Genomic DNA, 19,042 nt, shown 5'->3' with positions numbered 1-19,042 from the left:
AGTTCTCTAACTTCCTTTCGTTCGTTCGCATGTTACTGTCAAATGCAAACATTACCAGATCTCATTTATTTAAATTACTTGACAAAGGCCCATATATTTAAAAAATAATTTTCCATAAAATTCAATCTGGCATCGCCGTTCAAACTTTTCCGCTTCTGATATTTGGTTTAGCTCAATAATTTTTTTTTAACAAATTAGCCCGCGTATAGAGATATGTATTTTTCGATGTTTCTACAATAATTACAGTTCAGTTCTCCTTTTAATGAGTGTTTCATTCGAAATGTATGTATATGTTCGTGTTAGACTTTTTCTTCCAATGACAACGAACTTGGTTGCACAAAGAAGTATTAAAACCCGCATGTTTTTTTTTCTTTGCACTTCAGGGTAATGTTTCGTCAAAGTTTCTTACAATTATTTTCAACACATTTTCAAAGTTTTCGTCAACACCCTGCCAATATTTTTTGAATTTGGGGACTCTTTTGAGAATCCCCACTACGTCGAAAACAATCATATACGACATCAAAAACTCGTCGGAAAAGCGCCGTCACTATTGAGAAGTTGTACCACGCCAAGTTACTACAAAAATGTTTCGCATGAGTGCAATTATTAGGTGCCTTTATAGATCAATTTAGAACGACGCCAATAAGGGACCCTCCAAACAATGAGAAAAAGTGAATTTTAAGATAGTTGTAAAAGAATCATTGTGGTCGAGTAAAACACGTTTGTTTAGATATTTATTAATTTGATTAAACATTTACAAATTCTTAAAAATATAACATTTATACCACTATCACATTACATTTAACATAATTTTTGGCATTAATGATGATGTTGAGTTACAAGTAGCGAGTTACATGTTGCTGCATCTATCAACCAGTGTTTTTATTCCATGGAGGCAGCGTGTCTGTAAAATATCTGAAAAACAATCACTTTATTCCATTTGGAAAATAACCAAATTGTTCACCAATATACCTTTCACAATTTTAAGCGTATAATCTATGGTTTCAGAACTTTATTTTCGTTTTTATTTAATTAAAATATAACAAGCTGGTTGCGCTTGGCGTTTCACAAACAAAATGGCTTTTTTAACAGTAGGGATGGCAAATTACTTGCATGTACTTTTTGACGTACCTTTTCATGATGGTTGAAGTGACATTTACGAGTCTGTGATAACGATGAGGTTGAAATGGAACTTTGAAATGCTGGCAGGGATGATGATGTTGAGTTACAAGTAGCGAGTTACATGTTGCAGCGTCTATCAGCCAGTGTTTTTATTCGATGGAGGCAGCGTGTCTGTAAAATACCTGAAAAACAATCACTTTATTCCATTTGGAAAATCAAAAATTGTTCACCAATATACGTTTCACAATTTTAAGCGTAAAATCTATGTTTTCAGAACTTTATTTTCGTTTTTATTTTAAAAAAATATAACAAGCTGGTTGCACTTGCCGTTTCACAAAAAATAAAATTGCTTTTCTAACAGTAGTGATGGCAAAATACTTTCATGTACAATTTGCACTTTTTGATATGCTTCCCCATCACAGTTCATGATGGTTGAAGTGACATTTACGAGTCTGTGGTAGCGATGAGGATGAAATGGAACTTTGAAATGTTGGCAGGGCATTTTGGCGATTTGGAAGTAATTCACAAACAATTTGAAAATGTATTGAATGTGAGCGTTTCAAGTCAAGCTTAATTTATGTTGACAATGATATGTACCTTCAAACTTAAAAGGTGTTGCATTTGAAATACGCACATCCTGTGTTTATTGGATTATAATGGGAACTTAATACCGGCATTTTTAAGAACTAGAAAATGTGATCGATTAGTTCATCATGAAATTTGGTTCCTTGCCTCGATGTGGCGCAATGGTAACACTAGACAAATAATAAAAACAGCTGACACTAGCTGATGTTTGCTCATTCGTAAAGGAACTACGGTGGTTGTTGTTGGTGTTTTTTGTTATTGTTTTGTGTGTTGAAGAAAAAACAACCAAAGAGAAAAAAAATAAGAAATATATATAATATTGTAAAATAATAGTATTAAATACATATAAATAATATATATCGCAAGAAAGTTGGAATAGGAAGTGAGTATGTGCTATAATACTAAACAAATATAGAAGAAATTTCATTCATGGATGGATGGATTCACAATGTTGTCTATGTGTGTGTGTGTATAAATTAAAATGTTGCCATGTCTCAAACAACATTTGCGAGAATAGTTCCAGCATTTGTTGGAATAACAGAATTGTCAACTAAAAACAATTATAGTGTTATAATTTCGCAAAATAATTTGGACCACAAAAGGACCAAATTATTTTGCAAAGCCAAAAAACACTAGCGTTTGTAATCCGGTGACGACCTAGTGTTGTTCCTCCCTCACTGCCATCGGTATTGTTGACATTAAATTCTTACTTTCTCGGAAAGATTACAGTTTAAACGCTTAAAAAGGTTTTAAAAGTTTACGAGGTCAAATTGGTAAAAGGTCTCTATATGGAGTTGGAAGCAGAGAAAATTGGAGGTTCACCATTGAATAGAACTTAATTAAGAAGGGTGCTGGTGGTGATCTGGTTTGGAATAATGTATCTTCGCATTAATTTATTTTTTTCCAATTGTCAGTTTTCTTGTGCTATTTAAGTAGTGTGGTTGGTATTGTGGGTTAAAATATTTGTTTTTGCATTACTATTTTCAGCTTTATTTGTTCCCATAGTTTCCATTTAAGGGATAGGCCGTTTTTCTGTTTGTGCACTAGGTTTGTCTTGCAAAAAACGAAAAAAATTGTAATGTGGCCCTTAATGGCAAATGGGACAGATGTTAGCTCCGCTGCTATCAATCACAGATTCACAAACTTATGCAGGAAATGATTGGATCTTTTTTATACCCTCCATCATATATATTCTGGGTTGTAGAAATTCTAAGTGGGTCTAGCGATGTCCGTCCGTCCGCCTTTTGTACTCACACTAACTTCCGAAAGAAACAAGCTATCGACTGTAAACTTTGTACAGGTAGAATGGATGGTATTGGGCCATATCGGACCATTTTTAGATTTGACCCGACCGCCAGATTTGATTTGCGATGTCTCCGGGAAAAGTAATTTCCATCGGATCGGTCCATAATTAAATATAGAGCCCATATAAACATATTCCCGGATTTGGTCTTCGAAACACGGTTGAAATACAAAACACAAAAATGATGATATGTTACTGTTTCGTCGATTTGTAGAATTTGGGATTTTTTGGTAGATTTTGCAAAATATTCCTCTCCAGCTAAGAGGTAAATAGAAATAAAATTTTGAAAAGATAATCTGTAGAAATAAATTTTTGACAAAATTTTCAATAGAAATAAAATTATGACAAAATTTTTTATAGAAATAAAATTTTGCAAAAATGTTCTGTATAAATAAATTTTTGACAGAATTTTCTATAGAAATAAAATTTTGACAATAATTTCTATAGAAATAACATTTTGACAAAATTTTCTATAGAAATAAAATGTTGACAAGATTTTCTTTGGAAATAAAATTTTGCTTAAATTTTCTATATAAATAAAATTTTGACAAAATTTCCTATAGAAATAAAATGTTGACAAAAAATATTTTTGAAATAAAATTTTCTATAGAAATAATTTTTTGACAAAATTTTCTATAGAAATAAATTTTTATTGTTGTTTTTGATTTCAGCTTAAAACCATGCATTGACTAAACTACAAGTGTAGCTTAACCAACAGAGGAAAAGTATGCTTGTCAAATTTATTTGGGCAAAGCTCCATAGACTGCAAGATGGTTGGATGTACAGCTGTTTCGGAATTACCACATTCCTCACCAGCATCCTCTACATGCAGAAAGACTATCAACCAATTATCAGAATAAATTCGGGTAATTCACTCAACCCAAAGTGAAATACACTTGAACCTTCCGAAAAAAGGTTTGATAGTCGGCTACTGCCTAATCTCTTTTCCTTTGCCAAACTCAAATCATCGATTTGAATGTAGTTGGCATACTTTTCCTCTGTTGGTTAAGCTACACTTGTAGTTTAGGCAATGCATGGTTTTAAGCTGAAATCAAAAACAACAATAATGATTGAAGAGAAACCGACAATAACAAACGAACCGAATTAAATTTTTGACAAAATGTTCTATAGAAATAAAATTTTGACAAATTTTTGAGAATATCTGCTACAGAAATAAAATTTTAGAAAATTTTCTATAGAAATTTTGATTTCTATCGAAATAAAATTTTGAAAAAGATTTTTTTTTGTTTTTTTTTTTTATAAAATTTTCACCAAATTTTGGTAGATTATTTTTTGGGTCGAGTGGCAACCGTGCTCCGAAGCCTCTTGGAAGATAAAATTTAGTATTTGGTGTATGTATATGCTATGGTTGTTAGAGAACCATGCACATAAAACCCTCAAATAAAACGATACCCAAAGTTGATTTCTGGATCCGCTGGAAGGAGTAAATTTCATAATATCTGGTTGAAATTTGGTACGTGAAGTTAGTATATGCCACGTAAAAATTGATCGATATTGGTCCATAAAAATATGTGCATAGCTCTCATATAAACCGATCTCCGGATTTGACCTCTGGAGTCTTGTAAAATAGCAAATTTCATGTGGTTGAAATTCGGTACGTGACGTTAGTATAAGCATTTTAATATTCATGCAAAAATTGGTCCATATCGGTTCATAATTTTATATAGCCGTACATGATGTTAGTATATGCCCTCTAACAACAATGTAAAAGTTGGTTGATATCGGCCTATAATTATGTGTATCTCCCATATAAACCGATCCCCGGTCTTCATCTCCGGAGCCTCGTAAAATAGCAAATTTCATCTGAATCGGTTGAAATTCGGTACGTGTTGTCAGTACCTATATGCTTAATAGTAATGCAAAAAAATTGGTCCACATCGTTTCATAATTTTATAAAACTCCAATATAAACCGATTTCCAACGTTCTCTCGTGAAGGAACAAATTTCATTCGGTAGCCTTAATTTTGGCCTTCTAATTAGCATGCGAAAATTGGTTCATGTCGGTGAGCCAGGCCCGAGCGAAAATTTACTTATACACAGGATGGTAAAGAAATTTTTCTATGGGTGCGAAAAAATGTCCGTAGTCTGCGTAGACCCACTGAGTGATATGCCGAAAATGATCCGTGTGGATCTTAATTTTTATACAGTCGAGCAAATCTGGTTGGCTATAATGATATAATGCCATATATATATTGTCGATATGCAATATCAAAAAAAAAAAAACTCATATTTACCACATTTTCGAGAGAAGATCGGATAAATACTGCATTCCGTCAGGAACCCTAAGCGTTATTCATTTGTTCTTGATTTAGTTCGTATTTGTTAGCTCTGTATATTATTATTATTAAGTTTGAATTTCATTTCTCTGTCCTCCATCCAAGTTTATTGCTTCAGTGAATTTTTTTCCAGTATTTATGTAAATATTCAATATCATTTTTATATATAGTATATACCTTACACCAATGAGTACAGTATGTTATGGGCATTGGTTTGAAATACAAAGACAACAAAGAAAATCCCCCCAAATAAAAAACAAAAAACAAACTAAAATTTGCAAGTGTATTAATGTATTTTTATTTCCATGTTTCAGATTTCTTGTATTACTCAAGTAATTGCCAGACAAAGCTGTGAAGTAGTTACTTATTCCAATTTTTTGTGCTTTTACAATAATTTTGCTGTTGTTTTTTGCTTGCGCTCCATTACCTACGTCTGCTGCTGCCTTTGAGTTGATCTGAGGTATAGAACTACCATTGACTAGCCGCAACCCAAACAACCAAACAAAACAAACCCTCTGAACCATGACGAATATGCGCCCTCCGAATAAAACGACATTACTTAAGGTCGTCATATTGGGTGATGGTGGTGTGGGAAAATCATGTCTCATGAATCGTTTTGTTTCTAATCGTTATGATGAAAATAATTTCCATACCATCGGTGTAGAATTCATGAACAGAGATATCGACGTGGATGGAGAAAAGTATACATTGCAGGTAAGATCGATAAAAAAAAAGAAGTAGAACGCAAAGCGTAGCAAGAAAGGTAGATTTTAAGTTAGCGTTTCCAAGACGATGTAAGTTTTGTCGAGCATATATAATACACTGAACAAAAATTGATGCTAAGTTACAAAGATTTTATATTAACTTGAGTATTGAATATAATTTTCATACTTTCAGGTATTAACTGATAAATTTGTGAAAATTTTAAGAAAATCGAAATATTCGTATATATTGGATTTTTATCGTCATTTTGTCAGATTTTTATTTTAATTCAATAGCGACCGTCTCTTTACCAAAAACTTATTTATGAAGAATTTTATTAAGATGTTAAGGAAAAAATGTTCTACTAGCTTTCGAGAAGCTGATGTTATAATCCTTAAGTCCATGATTACCACGCTCCTTCATTATTAATTTTGTTGCATTAACTAAATTAAATTCTTTAAAATGGATTTATTAAAATTACTATTAAACAAGTAAGTAAAGTAGAAAGTCGGGTGGGGCCGACTATATCATACCCTAAACCACCATTACAGAATTAGTAATCATAAGCATTTGTGGGGTAACATATAGGTCTGGGAGATAAACCGCAGTTGCATATTTAAGAAAATTAAGGGGTACATGTCTATGGGTGCTTTGTGTCAATCTGATTATAGCTCATAGTCAATTTTGCCAGGGAAAATGTTCGGTTTACCCTACAAGGACCAAAAAAGTTCCCTACTTTCCTATACATTCCCAAACAATTTTCCCTAAATTATCTTAAAACATGAATATTCAACGTAGTTAACTTAGAATATAAATTTGTATTACCACCACGGTTGCCACAGTTGGTAGAATTCTACCCAAATTAGTAATCTTTTTTGTTAAATCTTTATAAAAATAAAATTTTGGAAAAAGTTTCTATAAACAAATTTTTGTGAGAAATTTTTCTATAGAAATAAAATTTTGACAATAAATTCTATAGAAATAAAATTTTGAGAAAAAATTCCACAGAAATACAATTTTGAGAAAATTTTTTATAGAAATAATATTTTGAAAAAATTTCTATAGAAATACAATTTTGACAAAATGTTGTATAGAAATAAAATGTTGACAAAATTTTCTACAGGAATAAAGTTTACCACACATTATTAAAGATCAAGCCTTGCCGGCTTCTAATTTCCTCCTCTAGAGCCACCAAAATGTAAAAATTATTACAAATTGTGTTGAGTGAAAATGTCCTACATTGTGGCCCTACGTGAAAATGTCCTACATTGTGGCCCAAGGCGCTTAATATTAGAAAAACCCTACATATAGGGAATTTCTCCTACTTCTAGCAACACTGGCTGTGTTGATATTGCACCTACGGAGTTAGTATGCCACTAATATTGAGCCCATTATTAAAAAAGAGAAAATCGTTAAATTAGTGTTGGTAATAAATACAAATTTGTAAAAATCGAGCAATATTCTTATGTAAGAGGTACAAGTACGTATAAGTACGATCGGCTAGTACATCAAAATTTTACATTTGAGTAACATTGGTTAATAAATAAGAGTACTATGGCCAAATTTGGGAAAATCGAGCGATACATATATATGGAAGCTAAATCTGAACCAATTTGCATAATATTTTGCGAGTTTGATTAATACCACAAAAGGTTACCTTGTGCAAGATTTGAGTAAGATCAGTTAAGAAATGAGGACTGTATGGTCAAACATAAGGTTATTAGGGGCGAATTTTTCAAAATCGGGTGATACATATATGGGAGCTATATCTACATCTGAACCGATTTCGATGAAATTTTGCACATATAGTTAGTACTATAGAGGACTGGATCTAGCAAACTTTTAGTACGATCGATTAATAAATAAGGGTTCTATGGCCAAATTTGGGAAAATCGGGCTATACATATATATGGGAGCTATATCTAAATCTGAACCGATTTCGATGATTTTTTGCACATATGCTATAGAAGACTACATTTAGTCAAATTTGAGTAAGATCGGTTGATACATATGGGTTTATGGCCAAATTTAGAAAAATCGGGCGGTACATATATATGGGAGCTATAGCTAAATCTGAACCGATTTCGATGATTTTTTGCACATATAGTTAGTGCTATAGAAGCCAACTTTGAGTAAGATCGGTTGATAAATAAAGGTATTGTGGCAAATTTGGAAAAATCGGGCGATACATATATATGAGAGCTATATATAAATCTGAACCGATTTGGATGAAATTTTGCAGACTTGAAGGGCGATGGAAAATATTACCTTTTGCCAAATTTAGTGACGATCCGTTTGAAAAAAAGCGCAACGTGACCCCATTTGTCGAAATCGGGCGATACATATATATGGGAGCTATATCTAAATTTGATCCGATTTCTTCCAAATTCAATAGCGTTCGTCCTTGTGCCCAAAAAACTGTCTGTACCAAGTTTCATCAAAATCGGTTAATAATTGCGACCGGAATCCTGTGAACAACAAATACATGGACAGACGGACGGATACCAAGCGCTAGATCGACTCAGGAGGTGATTTAAAATTGTAATATGAAGGATGAGAGAAACCAGGTGACAAAACCATAATTTGATGCCATTGTACCTGCTTTACGTTGCGTTTTTGTTCCCCTTCTACTACTACCCATCTATACCCAAGTTGAATAACATTCCTTAGATGATGATATCGATTTAAATACATTATATAATACCGAAAATTTACACTGGCGTCATTCCGTCTACTTCCTTAATTTCCAAAATATTTTTTTTTTAATTTCGTACGATTTTTTATATATAGCAAAAAAATCAGTAATCAGGTTTTTAAAACTGGAATTCCCATAAATTTACTGGTTGATATTTTCAATAACTGTAAAAGTGCAAAAAAAAAACAATAACAAATTGAGTTTTTTCTTGCACTTATTTCTTATTTATCAGAATATGTGAAAAGCTTTATCATAAGCCTGATCTCATGTGCCGTTGTAAAGACAATGTACTCTCATTGTTCATTGTGACGTAGTAGGCTATTGTAGTTGCCGGCTTTTATAGTATCTAATTATTCCCAAGCGATGCTATTTTTACGAGAATGTTTTTTTTTGTTTTGAATCGTGACAAATCATTTGATTTACTCCGAAATAAGCTAAGTCGACTTTGAAAAGTCTTTAGCCATTTTTTTAATTTCGTATTTTTTAATACAAATTTTAACTGATGCAAAATATATATTTTAGTCCATTCATATTAGGCTGCAAATCTATTAAAAGTGGATTTGATATCGCATTTTTATAAAAGTAAATGACATTTGAAATCTAGATAATGTGGATTTTGAAAGTATAATGTGAATGAAGTATTAAACTAATTTCGATAATTACTCAACATTATAAACCAAAAAAACTGAATAAATGACATTTTTGTATGATGATTCACTTCCACTTTTTCTTTACCTACATAGATTATTTTGTAATTAGGAAATATTTCAATTTAATCGTTATATTTATTTTTAAAATCATTTATCGCTGAAAATAATTCAATTTTGCGGTACTAAAATTGCCAGTAACAACACAATATAGAATTCATCAATGATTGTCTATTGTACTGAATATATTTGACGTTTATTTGTGATCTCTCAGAATAGAATTTGCTATTAATATATAACAATTAGTTAATGAATAATTTATAAACTTCTGAGAAGAAAAAATATGATGAACTGTGAGAAAAATTCAAATAAAAGCAATACTCGGAAAAAGTGAATCGTTCTAGTTTGGATTTACTTCATTTTAAACATCTCGCAGAAGCAGTTGTACTCGCTGATGAGAGTATTTGAATAAGCCTGCTGAATGATGTAAATGGAGGTCATCGTGCCACTTGCCAACACTGCTATGGGTGCAGACCAAGAAACTTTATTGACGACATATATTTTTAAGACACATTTTTCTTTATTGATTTGTGTTACAATGGTTTACAATGCTTTTTTATATTATTGAACATTTTGTTAAATACTTAAGACTATAATGTAATATCTTAATAATGTATAATTGTGTTGACGACCTGTGAGCTCGGTTGTCACTCGAGCCAAAAATAATCTACAAAAATTGTGATAAAATATTACCAAAAAAAATTATTTCTATAGAAAATGTTCATGTTGCCCAGAGGGAGTTCCGGTACATCATCAACGCAGCAGCCGCTTGCTTCATTCTAGCTGGTCGAATTGGCCAAGTGAGGCCCAACTTCCCAGCCGAAGCGGCGGGACTCGCAGATGAGCTGATGAACGCCGTCGTGCTAACCCTATTGATCCTGGAATCAGGGAACTGAATCTAGAGATTTGTAAGATAGCCGACGAGCACAAGCGGTACACTTGGTTAGAGCACCTGAAGCAATGTAACCTACGCACAGGAACAGGTAAATTGTGGTCAACAGTGATTGCCCTCTCGAACCCCGCTACTAGGGATGATGGTATTTCAGTCACCTTTGGCGACGTGACAGTGACTGATCCGAAGAGGTGCGCCACATTATTCAACCGACTGTTTGTCGAGCACCCCGAGAGTGATAGAGCGAAAGGAGAGCCATTCGTCGCATCCGTGGTCTCCGAGCCGAATTTACCATTTCCGATGTCATCAACAGCGCGAAACCATCCTCAATTTGTCCTTAGAATCGCTCATTATACCCGATATCTGCAAAATGGGTTGGGCAAAGACTCGAGCAAAGGTGAATCGTACAGACCGATTTCCCTTCTCTCGCCAGTAGCCAAGACAATTGAGGCACTAATCCCCCCAGGCTTGTGGAGATTTTTCCAGATGCTAATCATCAACATGGATTCCGCAAAGTGCATGCCATTTCCGCATTTATAAATAGGGGACACGATCAGCCAAGGCCGTGTCACAGGACGGTCATCGTGGCGCTTGACCTATCGAAGGCATTCGATACGGTGAACCATGCCAGACTTTTCGAGGACATCGAGAACACGTCCCTACCGGCTTGAACCAAACGTTGGGTTACTAATTATCTGTGTGGACGCCAGTCGTATGTGAAACTTAGGGATAGGAAATCAAGACCCCGTAGAGTGAATCAGGGAGTTCCCCAGGGTGGGGTGATATCTCCGCAGACTAGTGACATGCAGTGGAATAACATTCAAACCTACCAGAACACTGCCTTAGAACTGCGACTGGGTGTCTCCGCAGCATACCCCTGGATCACCTTTATGTGGAAACAAAAATCATCCCTGTGCGAATACACAATTACATGTTGTCAAAGCATATCCTGGGTTGTTATCGCGGTAATCATCCAAACCACCATCTCATGGATACACAACCACCACTCAGGAACGTAAGGGTTGATATACTTCATCTAGAGATCGAGATCCAGCGCTACAAAAGCGAGCCTCTAGATCAGGCAGCGTACCAGGCAGGTTTGAACAGGATTCATGAGGATACTGTAGCTGAAGCGGTTTGAAGCTACAAGGTTAATCCTGTTTTCGGAGTCTGACCACCGCCCATAGCACCGGAGGAAAGAGACCTCCCACGGCAGACTAGGGTAGTTTTAGCCCAATTAAGATCAGGCAAGTGCAGCCGCCTCAATTCCTACTTATCAGTGATTGATAGCAGCACAGCTGACGTATATCCAATTTGCAACCACACGACACGCGTCATCTTTTCTCTTGCCCAGCTAAACCAAGCCGACTTACCACCAGATCACTCTGGACACACCCCACCTTAGTCGCAGAGTTCCTCGATCTGGCCACAACATGAAGTACCAAAGCGTATAACATAAAATAATAAAATTTTATCAAAATGTTATATCTATAGAAAATTTTATCAAAATTTTATTTCTATAGAAAATTTTGTCAACATTTTATTTCTATAAGAATTTTTGTCAAAATGTTATTTCTATAGAACATTTCGATAGAAGATTTTGTCCAAATTTTATTACTATAGAAAATTTTGTCAAAATTTTATTTTAAATTCATCTCCAACACATATGGTTTTATTGGTCTATAAATAATATAATAAGCTGTCCGTGAAAGGAATATAATACAGCGGTCAAGTTAAGTTTGTTAGAATAAAACTTTATATCAACTAGAGTGTTTATATATGACATCCCATTCATTCTTTCGTTTCTATTTTTCAGATATGGGACACTGCTGGCCAGGAACGTTTTCGTGCCCTTCGTACGCCATTCTATAGAGGTTCAGATGTCTGCCTATTATGCTATGCCATTGATGACTATGATAGTTTTCGTGGATTGAAACAATGGCGACAAGAATTTGTAAATTATGCCGATGTTAAACCTGAAAAATTTCCTTTTATTGTAGTGGGTAATAAGGTAAGTGAACTTGAGCATAAGACCTTTGTGATATATTCCTAATTATATGGTTTATATTTTTATTTTCTAGAATGACATGGCCCATCATTGCCGTCAGGTATCCTTTGATGAGGTCAAACAATGGTGTGATCAAAATAATATTAATTCCCAAATTGAAACATCCTCCAAAACAGCGACTAACGTTACCGATGCCTTTGTATTGGCCGTACGCCAATGGAAACATATGGAACGTATTGCTGAAATTGAGCTAAAACAAAATGATACCATCGATTTAACGAAAACCATAAAGTTAGCGCATAATCGTTTTTGTTGCACGGGTGGAGGTAGTACCAGTACAGCGGCCTCAGGCATTGCTGGCTCTGATTCCGATGATGATTCTATGAATATAACATCACAGAAAAGATTTGGCAAACGGCAGCAGAAAGCTCAAACTTCAACACAATTTCAACTTTAAGAATGAATGATAAGGCGGCAAGAGCAACACAAGAAAACTATGAAATGAAATTGGTTGTACATTAAGCCACACCTATACTAGAGACCACCATTATTAGGATTTATACTAAGGTATTATTTGAAAATATTCCAAAAAACTTGAAACGAAAGAGTTCCATAGATTTGTGTATGATATTAGTGCCGAGAAAAAGATAATGTTTCCAAGTTACAGAAATAGCTCACCACAAGAATCTCTTTAGGCATTCGTTGTCATAATTTCTGACTTAATAATGAATTCGAATAATTTTCCAATTACCATATAGGATTGGACATATTATTATTAGAGGCCCAATATTCTAGAGAAGATATGGATCAAAAAATCGACTTTTGATTTTTTTTCCCAAAATGAGGCAGGTATTAATACCCTGCTTCTGTATGTCGAGCAAAAACCCATTCGAAAGAAAATCAGTCACTCGAATTCGAATCATTTTGGGTGTCTGTATTTTTGAAAGTTCGTTTCGTTTGTATGAGAATACAAGAATTTCAATATTTTTGCCCCGAGAGAACATTTAAATTTTAACAATATTTTTAGTTTTTCTTGGCGCATACTGTATACGTTTGTTTCCTAGTCGAATATAAAATATGAAGTGACTTGCCTTTGGCCATAGAGGAAGCAAATTCAAGTTTCTTTTGTTTTAAATACGAAAGAAAGCTTTCGTTCGGTATACAGAAATAGGGCAAAGTTCGTATTATTGCGCTAAAATGTCAATTTTTTATTTAATTTTGAAGAAAACAAAAGTTTTCGGTTGTTGTTCGGATCATTTTAATAAAATGTGAAAAAAAAAATCATTCAGCTGTTACCGCTTTATATTTTGATTTCAGCGGCTAAGATCGAACTTAGTAAACTCCTATAATTTTTTTTAAATTAGAAATTTCTACCCACTTTTGCAAAAGTCGACTTTTTTTACTTTGTAAAATTTTGAAAACTTCGTCTTAACTTTTTGGATTATTCATATGTCGATTTTCGATATGTCGACTTTTAAATGAATTTTCAGTATAAAAAACTTACATCATATTTTCCTCTCAATTTTAATTGGAGATTTTGATTTTTTTCTAAGTTTTGTAAAGCCAATTTTTTGAGTTTTCTATTTTTTACAATTTTGAAAGAAGAAAACTATTTTCGACTTGTACGTTTATTAAAATGTCGATTGTTAACATCGCAAATAAGTTGAACAAGGAGTGTGTTGCAAACCTCGGCTTTTTTCCTTTTTTTCAATTAAAAAAAATTTTTTTCAGTTTTTTACTTTTTAAAATTTTGAAAAATTCATCTGAACTTTTTCGACTATTCAATGTCACTTTTTGACATGGCGACTTTTGACTTTTTAATGAATTTGCGGTACGAAAAACCTACATCACATTCTTCTCTCAAGTTTAATTTGAGTTTTCGACTTTTTCGAACAACAATTTTGAAAAAAAAAACTATTTTCGACTTGTAAGTTTATTAAAATGTCGATTGTTAACATCGCAAATAAGTTTTTCCGTTTTTTTTTTTTTTTCAATTTATGAAAAACAAAATTTTCCAGTTTTTTTTTACTTTATAAAATTTTGAAAAATTCGTCTGAACTTTTTCGACTATACAATGTCGATTTTTGACAGGCGACTTTTGACTTTTTAATGAATTTGCAGTACGAAAAACCTCTTCTCAACCTCTCCTCTCAAGTTTAATTTGAGTTTTCGACTTTTTCGAAGATTTGTAAAGCCAAGTTTTTGGGTTTTCTATTTTTTTACAATTTTGAAAAAAAAAAACTATTTTCGACTTGTACGTTTATTAAAATGTCAATTGTTAACATTGCAAATAAGTTGAACTAGGAGTGTGTTGCAACTAGGAGTTGAACTAGGAGTGTGTGAAAAACAAAATTTTCCACTTTTTTTACTTTTTAAAATGTTGAAAAATTTGTCTCAACTTTTCCGATTCTTCTATCGATCATTTTTTGACATAACGACTATTGACTTTTTAATGAATTTGCGGTACGAAAAACCTACATCACATTCTTCTCTCAAGTTTAATTTGAGTTTTCGACTTTTTCGAAGATTTGTAAAGCCATTTTTTTGAGTTTTCTATTTTGTTTTACATTAAAAAAAAAAAAATATATATTTGCGACTTGTACGTTTATTAAAATGTCGATTGTTAACATCGCAAATAAGTTTTTCCATTTTTTTCTATGTTTGAAAAACAACATTTTCCACTTTTTTATTTTTTAAAATTTTGGAAAATTTGTCTCAATTTTTTTGACTATTCAATGTCGATTTTTGACTTGGCGACTTTTGATTTTTTAATGAATTTGCATTACGAAAAACCTCCTCTCAACCTCTCCTCTCAAGTTTAATTTGAGTTTTCGACTATTTCGAAGTTTTGTAAAGCCAATTTTTTGAGTTTTCTATTTTTTTTTTTACAATTTTGAAAAAAAAAACTATTTTCGACTTGTACGTTTATTAAAACGTCGACTGTTAACATCGCAAATAAGTCGAACTAGGAGTGTGTTGCACCCTTTTATCAATTTTTGAAAAACAAATTTTTCCAGTTTTTAACTTTTTAAAATTTTGAAAAATTCGTCTCAACTTTTCCGATTATTCTATCGATCAATTTTTGTCATAGTGACTTTCGACTATTTAATGAATTTGCAGTAAACTATGCTACGTCATATTCTTCTCTCAATTTTAAATTGAGTTTTCTACTCTTTCAAAGATTTGTAAAGTAAATTTTTTCGATTTTTAATTTTTTTTTATAAATTTGAAAAAATCTACTTTCGATACATACGATTGTTAAAATGTCGATTTTTTGACGACCCAATTATCACAGTGGAGTGAATAGTCTAAATAGGCCTGAATCAAATCGGACTGCCACTTTAACCTAAACGACGCAAATAAGTAGACCAAGGGCTTTGTTGCAAAACTCGGCTTTTTGAACTTTTAATTTTTTTTTACTTCTTAAAATTGTGAAAAATTCGTCTCAATTTATTCGATTATTCATATGTCGTTTTTGGACATGGCGACTTTCGACTTTTTAATGAATTTCCAGTAAAAAGAACCTACATCACATTCTTCTCTCAAGATTAATTTGAGTTTTCGATTTTTTCGAAGTTTCGTAAAATCGATTTTTTGAGTTTTTTTAAAGACTAAAAGTCTTTTCAATTTCTTCAATTATTCATATGTCAATTTTTGACATGGCGATTTTCGACGTTTTAAAGAATTTTCAGTACGCTACATCGCCCCTCTCAATTTTAATTTAGGCTTCCAATTTTTTTGTTAAAGTTCGATTAGTCGATTTTGGTTACGATGAAAAGTCGATTTTCCAAACAAAATAAAAGTTAAATTATCGATTTTTAAGATTGCCAAAAAATTGACCATTTTACATTTTTTCACCTAAAGTTTTTTTTCGACTTTATATGGTTAGTTGGATTTTTTATTATTCAGAAATAAGTGTGGAAGTGTGGATTAGCTTAGCCTTGGATTCTTATATTTTTTATATTTTTCAAAACATTACATAATTTTTAATTTAAAATTTTCTTCTTGCTTGGCTGCTATTATTTTTCAACGCAGAAATTGAATATATCCAAATGGTAGCTTTCAAAGCTAATTTATTTAAGTTAAAATATATACGCACCAAAAAAAATTAATTTTAAGTTGAACACATTTTTAAAAGACATTCCCAGTTAATTAAGCAAAAATTGTGTATACGTAAATATATTTCTATACAACAATGTTTAGTTTGTAGTGCCTTTTACCCTATAAATCAATTAGATTGACTTGCCTAGTAGCATATTATATTATGTTTTTATTTTTTTTAACATTCTCCATTGATTCAGTTCAAATTCTGTTCATTAAAGGACTACAATTGACATCCTAAAAAATTTAAGAATTTTATTAGTAGTAATGGCAGAAAAATTTGCTGAAATAGTGGAAAAAATAAGAGAAAACCGTCATTGACTGCTAAAATAAAAAAGAGAATTATTAATTACTTTTATTGTAATTATTTTTATTTTTGTCTAAAAAAATTAATGAAAAATGAAGAATGAAGAGAAGAATTTTATTAGTAGTAATTGCAGTAAAATTTGCTGAAATAGTGCTAAAAAATAAGAGAAAACCGTCATTGACTGCTAAAATAAAAAGACAATTATTTGTTTAATTACTTTTATTGTAATTATTTTTATTTTCATCTAAAGAAATGTGTTTTTTTTTTAATTTTGCGAATCATATCAAACTTCAAGTTCGTTCATATTAAAAAATACACTTATTGAAAAGGAATGTTCAAAACAACAGTTGGTATCTGCTATATTTTTGTACAGCAGGTTCTAAAGAAAGCCAAGGCATTTTGCTATTTTAGCAGACTTTACTGCTTTACTAACAATTTTCTTTGGGTGTAAATATAAATACCCAGCTTGAAATAACCACAATTATAAGCTATTGATATATTAGCGATAACTCTTCTGCTAATTAAAAAATTATTTATTTCTGTGAGTATAGATCTTTGGACGAAAGAATGTATTTGGTTAAATAAATAAAAAATAATAAATCCTGTCATTTTACCCATTCCCAAAATGTATACGACAAATAAACTACCAAATTAAAAAAAAAAATGGTGTCATCTGAAATTTAATTAATACTTGTATTGAAAAAAAAAAAACAAAACCAATTACAACTTTTCATCGTATATTTAACTATAATCCTCAAGGAATTTGATAATGAAAGTTTTTCTGTGTTTTAGTTTTGTAATAATCAATCTTAGGCCTAAAAAAATATAATAAACACGCATATATTTTTTTTAGATTAATTTAGATTTTTTTTTTCAATCATATATATATATATATATCAACAACACCTATATATACATATATTTTTTTCAATCATAATTTGAAAATCAAAAAATCAAACTAATAAATAGAAGAGGAGCTTAGAGATCCCTCCAATAAATATTATCGTCTATTTACATAAACATTACATATGAATGAAGAATGATAAAGAGAAATGTAAAACATTTTATTGTGTTAAGATATATAAAATCTTTTAAGTAAAATAAAATCAAAGTATATGAAACAATAAAACTCGAATTTCATTTCATGGAAAAGTGAAACATCGATAGGTGATTCGATTCTTGTTTTTAATAGAGCGTTCGTATGTATGACAAAATTTTCTATAGAAATAAAATGTTGACAAAATATAGAAATAAAATTTTAACAAAATTTTCTTTAGAAATAAAAAAAGTTGACAAATTTTTCTATAGAAATAACATTTTGACAAATTTTTCTATAGAAATAACATTTTAACACAATTTTCTATAGAAATAAAATTTTGACAAAATTTTCTATAAAAATAGAATTTTGACAAAAATTTCTATAAAAATAAAATTTTGACAAAATTCTCTATAGAAATAAAATTTTGACAAAATTCTTTTCTATAAAAATAAAATTTTGACAAAATTTTCTATAGAAATATAAAATTTTGACGAAATTTTCTATTAAATAAAATTTTTACAAAATTTTCTGTAGAAATAAAATTTTGACAACATTTTCTGTAGAAATAATAATTTGATAAAATTTTCTTTAGAAATAAAATTTTGACAAAATTTCCTATAGAAATACAACTTTGAAAAAATTTTCTATAGAAATAAATTTTGACAAAATTTTCTATAGAAATAAATTTTTACAAAATTTTTTATAGAAATAAAATTTTGATAAAATTTTCTATAAAAATAAAATTTTGACAAAATTTTCTATACAAATAAAATTTTGACAACATTTTCTATACAAATAAAATTTTTACAAAATTTTCTATAGAAATAAAATTTTGACAACATTTTCTGTAGAAATAATGATTTGACAAAATTTTCTATAGAAATAACATTTTGACAAAATTTTCTATAGAAATAAAATGTTGCCAAAATTTTCTAGAGAAATAAAATTTTGACAAAATTTTCTTTAGAAATAAAATTTTGAAAAAATTTGACAAAATTTTCTATAGAAATAAAATTTTGACAAAATTTTCTATAGAAATAAAATTTTGACAAAATTTTCTATAGAAATAAAATTTTGACAAAATTATCTATAGAAATAAAATTTTGACAAAATTCTCTATAGAAATAAAATTTTGACAAAATTTTCTATAGAAATAAAATTTTGACAAAATTTTCTATAGAAATAAAATGTTGACAAAATTTTCTATAGAAATAACACTTTGACAAAATTTTCTAGAGAAATAAAATGTTGGCAAAATTTTCTATAGAAATAAAATTTTCCATT

General features: G+C 31.0%; 1 protein-coding gene and 1 long non-coding RNA gene across 4 annotated transcripts; one reads left to right on the top strand and one right to left on the bottom strand.

Moving 5' to 3' along the window:
* Positions 1-701: 701 nt before the first annotated feature.
* On the bottom strand, positions 702-5,437 carry LOC142223543 (uncharacterized). 2 transcript variants are annotated; one of them, XR_012718781.1, is made up of 3 exons: positions 5,266-5,437; positions 973-1,304; positions 702-915 (listed from the first exon to the last, which is right to left on the bottom strand). It is a non-coding gene; the product is annotated as an uncharacterized LOC142223543 (long non-coding RNA). The 2 variants fall into 2 exon arrangements; XR_012718780.1 differs by having other exon boundaries at positions 1,132-1,304.
* Positions 1,919-17,848, top strand: Rab9 (RAS oncogene family member Rab9). Of its 2 annotated transcripts, none has more exons than XM_075293425.1 (4): positions 1,919-2,089; positions 5,622-6,021; positions 12,120-12,314; positions 12,385-17,848. In XM_075293425.1, exons 2-4 carry the CDS (start codon positions 5,830-5,832, stop codon positions 12,766-12,768), a joined length of 771 nt encoding a protein of 256 aa, XP_075149540.1. In that variant the 5' UTR covers positions 1,919-2,089; positions 5,622-5,829; the 3' UTR covers positions 12,769-17,848. The 2 variants fall into 2 exon arrangements, with proteins under 2 accessions (XP_075149540.1, XP_075149541.1); XM_075293426.1 differs by lacking the exon at positions 1,919-2,089 and adding an exon at positions 2,260-2,393.
* Positions 17,849-19,042: the final 1,194 nt, after the last annotated feature.

The sequence above is a fragment of the Haematobia irritans genome, chromosome 2, assembly GCF_050003625.1.
Source record: "Haematobia irritans isolate KBUSLIRL chromosome 2, ASM5000362v1, whole genome shotgun sequence".
Taxonomy (NCBI): domain Eukaryota; kingdom Metazoa; phylum Arthropoda; class Insecta; order Diptera; family Muscidae; genus Haematobia; species Haematobia irritans.
This window is presented reverse-complemented; position numbering and strand designations above follow the sequence as displayed.

Excerpts from the sequence above, each read along its gene's own strand:
- Rab9 (XM_075293425.1), top strand. The coding sequence starts at position 5,830 with ATGACGAATATGCGCCCTCCGAATAAAACGACATTACTTAAGGTCGTC. Across the intron at positions 6,022-12,119 it reads GAGAAAAGTATACATTGCAG|ATATGGGACACTGCTGGCCA; the intron begins GTAAGATCGATA and ends TCTATTTTTCAG. Across the intron at positions 12,315-12,384 it reads TTATTGTAGTGGGTAATAAG|AATGACATGGCCCATCATTG; the intron begins GTAAGTGAACTT and ends TTTATTTTCTAG.